Here is a 9,791-nt window from a genome sequence, read left to right on the forward strand (position 1 = left end):
CTAACTATTCTGATTTATAAATGTGAGTAACTTCCTTTAGCTAATAAATCAGCAGTTGTAGTATTCATTATTTGCAGCACAGAATTTCAGATGTTTGGGTTAATGCCAACTCTTTAAAGGGCCAAGGCTTTCATAAAATAAAGCTATCTTATAAGAAATTTATTTTATGAAAATCCTGGAGAGCATATAACATTCCTAATTAACTAGTATTTAACTAACTGGTTTTCATTTGACAGTGGGGCCTTGACTTACGAGTGTCCCGACTAATGAGTTTTTCAAGATACAAGCCGTCTCTCGGCCGATTTTTTGCTTTGAGTTGCGAGCTAAAATTCAGGTTACGAGCCAGCTTCAGATACCGCACCGCTAGTTGGCTCAGTGAACGTCACAGTGAACACCACAACATCAGCCCAGCATCACGTGTCTCATTTGTTCACTTTTTGATTTGACATACGAGTAATTTGAGTTACGAGCTTCGTCACAGAATGAAATAAACTCGTAAGTCAAGGCCCCGCTGTATAACTCAAGACACATATAAATAGCTGCCAAGCTTTAGGTATAAGCTCACTTTTAAGAATGATGATTGTATAGCAAATTTTTAAGATTTCAAATCCTTATCTTATAACGGGAAGTAACTGAAATTTGAAAAAGGAGTCAAAAATCCTGAAAGGCCAAGTGCCCATCAGAAGATGAGTGAATAAAAAAGCTGTGGTACATTTATACCATGGAATACCATGCAGCAGTAAAAAACAAGAATCTCTTACCCTTTGAGACAAAATGGAGGGAACTGGAGGGTATCATGCTAAGTGAAATAAGTCAGTCAGAGAAAGACAAGTGTCACAAGCGTCATATGTGGAATCTAAGTAACAAAATAAACTGATGAACGGAGTGGATCCAGAGACATGGAAGAATGGAACAGACTGTGGTATCCCAGAGGGAAGGAAGGGGAGGGTGAGTGGGTGGGAGGTACCCAACCAAAGACTTGTATACATATATGCAAAACCCATGGACACAGACAATAGGGTGCTGAGAGCCTGAGGCAGGGGTGGAGTGGGACAGGCTGGAGGGGGTTAATGGGGTGGGGGAAAGGGGACATATGTAATACTTCCAACAATAAAGAATTATTTAAAAAAAAATTTTTTTAATCCTCAAAGGGAATTATAGCTTACAAAATCAAGGGTACCCTGTTCTGTCATCCAGTTGCAAAGATGGAATCCCACCACTTACTTTGAAGAATTATTTCTTTACTAGAGGCCCAGTGCATGAAAATTCATGCACCCGGGGGATGAGGGTCCCTCAGCCCAGCCTGCGCCCTTTCGCAGGCTGGGAACCTTCAGGGGATGTCTGACTGATGGCTTAGGCTTAAGCTGGAAGTCAGGCATCCCTCTGGCAGGCCCTGGGGAGCGGGCCTAAGCCTTTAGTCCAGCAGTTCTCAACCTGTGTGTCTCAACCCCTTTGGCGGTCAAATGACCCTTTCACAGGGGTCGCCTAAGACCATCCTGCATAACAGATATTTACATTACAATTCATAACAGTAGCAACATTACAGTTATGAAGTAGCAACGAAAATAATTTTATGGTTGGGTCACAACATGAGGAGCTGTATTTAAAGGGCCAGAAGGTTGAGAACCACTGCTTCAGTCGGACATCCTTAGCGCTGCTACAGAGGCGGGAAAGGCTCCTGCCACTGCCACTCTGCTGGCCAGCCATGGGCCAGCTTCTGGCTAAGCAGTGCTCCCCCTGTGGAAGTGCACTGACCACCAAGGGGAAGCTCCTGCATTGAGCGTCTTCCCCCTGGTGGTCAGTGTGTGTCAGAGCAACTACTGGTTCCACCATTAGGGTCAATTTGCATATTACCCTTTTATTATATAGGATTCTAACATATTTACTGTTGAGTAACAAAAATTTAAAGAATATTTACATAAAGTTTGTAAAGCCACTAGAACAGCTGTAAAAGCCTAAAGGAAGACACACATGTGATTAAATTAAAAAAAACACACACCACAAATCTCAAATGGACACTCATTACTTACTGACCAGCAACTAATTATTCAGTTTACCTGATAATTAGTAACTTTGTTACTCTGCTCTCTAAAAGCCTATTTCCCACCTCTTCTTAAACTTCACAACCTTCCTGTTCTAACCAATTCTCAATATCTAGTAACAATGAGAATACTGAAATCACCTGAGAGACTCATCTTTCTTCCCACTAGTAAATCTACAGACTCACCTACACTTGTACCTACCTACTATACAGTGGGGCCTTGACTTACGATTTTAATTCGTTCTGAGACCGAGCTCATTAAGGAGCTCGTTAACTCAAATTACTCTATCAACTCAATGCAAAAAATTGGCTGAAAAAACTCGTTAGTTGGGACACTTGTAAGTCAAGGCCCCACTGTAGTTACAATGGAAGAGTCTCTGCTCCTAAAGGCCCTCTCCTTGAAATCTGGATCTCAACCCTTATTGTCTTCTTTAGGACTTCACCTTATCTTTCCTATAATTATCTGTTACTCTCCTCTGGAACATTCTATAAGCAAACAATCATGCATCTTGTTTTTTGGGCAGTGGAGACAAAGCTTTGCTTTTCTAGGCTGAACATCCACCTGTGATTCCTTTCTTTTTGTAAAGAACTAGGTACAGTGACTGTCTCTATTTTCTCACCTTCAATTCCTGTTATTTTTTTAACTCATTTTTTTTTTTTTACCCAATGAAGAATGTATACAATCTACTTATGTTAGAAAGCACATTATATTGAACTAGAGGCCCGGTGCACAAAATTCGTGCACAGGTAGGATCCCTAGGCTTGACCGGCGATCAGGGCCAATCTGTAGGGTAACCAATGGGGCCATTGGGGGGCCCCCACTGGCACCTGCCTTGGCTGGCCTGGGGCCTGCGAGCTTGGGGCAGCTCCTGAATTGGGCATTCCCTGGTGGTCAGTGCGCATCATAATGACCAGTTGTTCCACCGGTCATTCAACTGTTCAGTCAATTTGCATATTAGGCTTTTATTATATGGGATATCCATTAACCCAACACCCAGACCAGGAAACTAGAATATTACCACCGACTATTGCCACCTTTTACTCTACATGTTGGCCTCAACCTCCCAAGAAAAGAACTATTTTGATGCTGCTATTGTCATTTCATTGCCTTTTGAAAAAAGTTTTCATTACCTTTGTATGCTTAAAGAAGATACTTACTTCTGCTTGTTTTGAAGCTTTATGAAATAGATTCCAGAAATGATTATTTTCACTCAGCATTGTATCTCTCTGCATTCATCCATGTTTATGTATGTAACTGTGGCTCATTCATTCCCAATGCTGTATAATAATACTCCATGTATGAATACACCATCAATTTTTCTTGTATTAATTAATATTTGGGTTATATCCAATTTTATGGCTTTCATGAAAAGTACTGCAAAGAACATTCTTATAAACAACTTCTGAGCCATATGGGGAAGTTTCTCCAAGGTTTGTATCCAAAAGTGGAATAAATGGGTAGTCTACCATGCAAATGTTACAGTTATTACATAATTTCATTGAATTTGACCTACTTTGTACCTTAACAAGCAGTGTGTAAAAATTATTCATATCTTCCAAACCCTGAAATCAAATTTCCTGATTTTTGCTAATCTAATGAGATAGTAAAAAATGATACCTCCTTGTGATCTTAGCATACAATCCCCTGGGTACTAAAGATCTAAGCAGCTTTTGATACGTTAGTATCAAAAGCATATTTTATTCACCACTAATATTTCCTCTTCAGTGAGTTATCTGCTCAAGGATTTGGTCATTTTGCAATTAGATTGTCAGTGTTTGTTTCTTTACTGATTTCTAGGAGTTCTTTATACATTCTGAACATTAAGATTTTATGTTCTAGAAATATATTCTCCCAATTTTTTTCTTTCCTTTTCACTTCCTCTTCTTCTTATAGCTTTCTACCCTTTATTTTCCCATCATGTCATGATAAGACCTCCAGCAACAATGGCTATGGAAATAGTACTAGTAAGCACCCTTGTCTGTGTCTGTTCCTATTTTAAGCGGGGATTTTTGAAGTCTACCTTACTGAAAATGATTTTATTTTTTTACTAGAGACTTTTTATCAAATCAAGGAAATTCTCTTTTAGTCCCAGTTTCTGAATTTTTATTATGATGAGGTATTAAACATTATTAAGTGATTTATTTTCTCCATCTAAAGAATCTACATATGAATTTTCTCCTGTATTTTGCTAGTGGTGAATGACATTTATACTTATGTGAAACTACCATTGCATTTCTGAAATAAATTCAGATTTATAATTGAGTTTTACCTTTTAAAACAATACATTTCCAAAGTCAAATTTCCAATAATTCTGTTTAAGATTTTAACATGTATTTTAATGAAAAAAATATATAATTTTCTTCACATACTCTTGGTCTTAGGGTCTACTGACCTTATTAAAATGATTTGAAGAAATAATTTTTTTCTATTCTTTAGAAGAGTAGAATGACATAATCCTTAAAAGTTTAGTTTAAAAGAACTGAGCTCTAAAACCATCTGGGTCAGTTGTTTTTCTCCATGGGAAGATTTTAAATCATTGATTACCAGATTTTCTAATATGTTTTACTCCCAGATTTTCTTACAGAATTCATCTCATGCTGGAAATTTATACCTTTGAGAAATACTAATTTTAATATTAGTCTAAGCTGAAAGATTTTTCCTAAGAAAACATATTCACAAAAATCGATCCCATGAGACTAAATATTAGAACCAACTAATTATCATAGAAAAAAATTAAAATTATCACAAAGCTACTCCATCACCAGGTTAGGTTTCACAAACAAATACTAACAACATTTAAAGGAATAAACAAGCTATTTAAATAAGAAGCTATTTAAACAACTTTAAAGGAATGAATAAGTTATTTAAAGGAATAATCTACTTAAACACCAAGAATTCAAAAAGAAAAAAAGGAAACATAATCTTTTAGCAAAGTATCAGATTGTTATCAAGACAAAAAAAACTAGCAACAATTCGCACAATGGCTCTCAATATTAAAATCCTATGTAAAATATTAGCAAACAGAATCCAGCAGTTCACTATAATGAGAATAAACCATGATTATGTGATCATGTTGAGTTTATTTCATGAAACAAGGGCAATTAAATATTAAGAAATACAGTAGCCCTAACCGGTTTAGCTTAGTGGATAGGGTGCCGGCCTGCGGACTCAAGGGTTCCAATTTCAATTCCGGCCAAGGGCATGTACCTTGGTTGAGGGCACATCCCCAGTAGGGAGTGTAGTGTGCAGGAGGCAGCTGATCGATGTTTCTCTCTCATCGATGTTTCTAACTCTCTATCCCTCTCCCTTCCTCTCTGTAAAAAAAAATCAATAAAATATATTTTTTAAAAAGTACAGTAAAAGAATTATTCTTTAAAAGTGAAAAATCTTATGATCATTTCCTCTGATGCTAAAAAGACTTTAATAAAATTAGCAAGCATTCTTGCTAGAAATCTATAAAATAACGGAGGTACTTCCTTAGTGCAATTAAAAAAAAAGTGTGTGTGTGTGTGTGTGTGTGTGTGTGAAATCAACTTAAAAGCCAGAATCACTCTTACTGTGGAAATAACTAGCACAAGGGTTGGTAAACTGTGGCCCATAGGTTATTTCTAGCCTGTCACTCACTGGTTTATATAATTAAAATCTTGTTGCAAGGCAGCTATACCCATTCATTTACTCATTGTCTATGGCTACTTTTACACTACAATGGTAGAATTGGAAATATTTGCTATTTGGCATTTCACAGTATATAACCACTGTACAGCAATTATAGCTCTAATTCACTCATACCTAACTCCATCAAAGTGATCTTTTCCAATGACTAAGTTTTCTTTAGTAAAGCGAAGTGGAAACACATACTGTATTTTAATAGAAGGTACTGAAATTGCCTGTATTTTCAATTTGACTGTTCTTTGTAACACACTAAAACCATAATGAAAAAAAATCAGTAGGACCTACTGGTCCTACACAGGGCTTATAAATGCATTTAATAGCATATTCAACATCTGAATGTGATATATAGCATTCTTAAAACAATAGATCTCAATGTTAAACATACCCTTCCTGAAGAGATAATTCTTGGTTTTCTTCAGGACTACTGCTATCACTGTGTAGTCCAGGTTCATTTTCATCTTTTCCTGGTAGAGTCTCCCAACTTTCATCACTTGAGGACTGATCTTTTTCTGTACCAGAAAATCGATGAGGCAAAGAAGCAGACCATTCTCCATCACTGCACTCTGAACTGGAAATTTAGAATAGAAAGAAAATAAATTGTCATTATATGGTATGTGCATTTATCATTTGGAGTATTAACCAGGCATCATGGTATAGACTACTGATGTCACACATTCTTCATCAGCTGCTAATATTTTTTCAGCTGCTAATTTTTAAAATGAATAAATAAATATATTCAGCAGAATGTAACTATTTTTAAATCCTCACCTGAGGACATGCTGAGAAGGAGGGGAGGGGAGAGAAGAGAGAGGAGAGAGACCTAGAGCGAGAGCGAGAGAGAGAAACCAAAACCTAGGGTCTGTGCCCTGATGGAGAATTGAACCAGCAACCTTTTGGTGCAAGGGATGATGCTCCAACTGGGCAGAATGTAACCTTCTCAAATGAAGGTAGCATATGGGATGGCAAGTTATGAAATTATTAATTTATTAGTTTCTTCATGGAAGTATGTAATTCCATGGTGCCAAAATATAGATTCTTCATATTTTAGACATATTTTTAAGTAAAAATTTAAACTTAACTTGGTAATTATAAGTTAAATGCTATATAAAATAATGATATTTATTATTCACCTGGCCAGATTAAAACAACTTTCTAATTAAAACTATCTAAACATGATGAAATGTCTTCTATGAATAAATTTCTATTATTACCATGTTTTAGAAGCTTAGCTATTTTTTCCTTCCTTTTTCAGACTTTAAAATGAAGATACATTCAAATTCATATAAAGTAGCACTGACAAATCTTTAGTGAAGTTCTTTGGTAGGACTATGAACCCAAAATATATTTCAATTCAAGAGAATATTTAGGTAAGCAACCAAAACATAGGCTAAAGGGTTAATAAAGAACCTCAGAAAATTATTTTATTGGTTATATTTAACCTTGGTTAATCTGGTTACATTTAACTACTCTTAAAAGCACCAGTCATACTACCAAAGGCAAAAATATTACTTACTGATGTTAAAAAGAAATCAAAGGGCCAAAAATTAATCCTCTTTAAAAGTATGTTCCAGAAATTAATATGCATTTGTGATATAAGTGGTAGAAAGTAATACATGAACAATTTTCTATTAGTATTTCATTCTGAACATTATGACAAATTTCAAACTTAAGGTCTATCTATACTAATAAAGAGCTAATATGCTAATGGGCCGGGAAGCCATAACATGTAATGACTGGACCATTAGCATATTAGCTGGGCTAAAGTGGGGAGGTGCCCAGAGGAGGTGGGACCATCCCATGCCAGGGAAGGCGGGGGTGAGAGCCCATAGCGCCCCCCTCACCAGTCCTTCGCCACCCACAGCTCGCACTCAGAGTGCCCCACGGCCCACCTGCCAGGGGAAGGAACACAGCATAGCAGGCAGGAGGTTTCCACGCTCTCCTCTGGCACCATGACAGGGCAGAGCTGCCGCGTTCCTCTGGAGACAGTGTAAAAGCAGGGAGGTGCCCAGAGAAGGCGGGACCATCCCGAAGTAACTTGAGGGACTGAGGGCAGGGCTTGAAGTGGCCAGAGGGTTTGGGGGCTGGGCCAGGCGCACTGGAGGTCTGTGTGGACAGGTTTGGATGTCAAGGCAAGGTTGCAGGTGGGTGGGTGGCGCTGTGTGATTTCACACATTGGGCTCCTAGTTATTAAAAGTCCAAATTGGCTTAGATGGAGCTAGTCAGAGGAGACTGTGTAACTCTGATTACTTTTTTTTTTTACTATAAAAAAACAAAAACAAGCAGAAAACCAAAGAACCTACCACAGGCAATTTCCTTACCAAAGAAACAAAATACTATATTTTACATCAGGTGAAAGTTCCATCTATGACAGCCTGTTTTTACCCCTGGTAGTGGAATGCCACATTGCTAAACACAAGCTTTGAAGTAAGACAGATTTAGGTTAGGATCCTGGCTCAGTACTTACTAATAATATAAGCCCAGGCATTCAACTTCCCTAAACTCCCTTTTCCTCATCTGTAAAATGAGAAAATTAATATTTACTTTTCAGGGCTATAGTAATGTTTAAATGAATACTAGAGATAAAATGGCTAGCACAATTTTTGGAAAAGGGTAAACATTTAATAAAGGTGGCAGTTACTTTCTTCATTATATAAGCTGTTTGCTTAGGCCTTTCACTTGGATTTCCAACCAGCACACCGCCATTTTTCTGTTTTCTATACCTAAGAAAGTCTATATCCTCTGGTTTGTCTTACTAAATGGTAATATCAGCCACGTGGTTATCCAATTAGCTTTAATTTTAGTCTCTTTACACCAGAGGTCAGTAAATTCTGCCCTGGCCCATGAGTCAAATCTAGCCACCTGTCCATTACTTTTATGAGCTGGAAGCTAAGAATGGTTTTTGTGTTTTGTTTTTCATGTTAAAATGGTTACAAAAGTGCCTACACAATATCCTCGCTTTATCTTTTGGTCCACAAAGCCTCCAGGGGTCTGGAGGAGACATAGGACGATGGAAGAGAAACTGTGGAGCAGGAAAGGGTGAGCAAACTCAGTAGTAGCACTGTAGTAAAAGAAAATGAATACAGAAAAAAGTCACCTGACTGTGGAAATCAGGTAACTGTTAACATTACAGAATAGACAAATAATACTGAGAAATAGATTTGGTGGTGTTTAAGAAGAGTGGGTAGCTGTGAATATGGTACATTTACTCTGAAAAGTCAGCAATGAAAGAGAAAAACAAACGGGCAAGTAGTTAATAGAGGGAGCAAGATCAAGTGAAGGTTTTCCCCAGACTTAGAAAAACTGGAGAATGGGAGGTGGAGGGGAGCAACCTAGGAATAAGGATAATAGATAAGTAAGGTGTCAGATATGACTGCAGGTACAGAATGAGACAAGTTACTTCTCTTCACTAAAAAAATTGAAAATAGAAATACTGAGATATTCTAAGGAAGAGGAAAACAAGAAAGTTCATGGTTAACTATTTCAGTATCTATAGGAAAGCAAGAGACAAAGTTATCTACTAGAGTGACAAGAGTGCGTAAAACTAAAAGCAAAAAGAGAAAGAATTTAAAAATAAGTTTTCAAAGAGAATAAGCAACAGAACAAATAGGATATGAAATAATTGTGGGTTAGAGGACCATTTGTTCTTGATTATAAAAACACATGAGTTAAAAATTTAAATTCTCAAAAGAAAAACTAAGTTAAGTACCAGTTTAATTTTCATATGCTCTAGTACTGTCTCCCATTAACATTTAGAGCTATCTTAAAAAGCAGACCACTATAACTTATTACGTTACACTTTTTACACATTCAATTGTGACCCAAAAACTTTTTTCACATATGGAATGAAATTATGTGATTTCTAAACAAATAATTTGTGTACAAATCCCAGCTAGAAATAAGATCTAGAAGTAAAAACAATCAAAAGCAACTTCTTCTTCACAAAATCCCTCAAGGAACTGGTTAGTTTGTCTTCCTCTATACAGTGGTCGGCAAACTCATTAGTCAACAGTACAATGACTGAAATTTCTTTTGAGAGCCAAATTTTTTAAACTTAAACTATATAGGTAGGTACATTGT

At 36.9% G+C, this 9,791-nt stretch overlaps 1 protein-coding gene across 2 annotated transcripts in view; it reads right to left on the minus strand.

The window, feature by feature from the left end:
* The window catches only part of PJA2 (praja ring finger ubiquitin ligase 2), a 61,525-nt gene that overhangs the window by 16,399 nt on the left and 35,335 nt on the right, over positions 1-9,791 (minus strand). For both annotated transcript variants that reach the window (XM_006754265.2, XM_015568432.1), the window contains one exon: positions 6,100-6,282. In XM_006754265.2, coding sequence (XP_006754328.1) covers positions 6,100-6,282 — 183 coding nt within the window. The remainder of the gene's footprint in view (positions 1-6,099; positions 6,283-9,791) is intronic.

Source organism: Myotis davidii, unplaced genomic scaffold, assembly GCF_000327345.1.
Source record: "Myotis davidii unplaced genomic scaffold, ASM32734v1 scaffold812, whole genome shotgun sequence".
NCBI lineage: Eukaryota > Metazoa > Chordata > Mammalia > Chiroptera > Vespertilionidae > Myotis > Myotis davidii.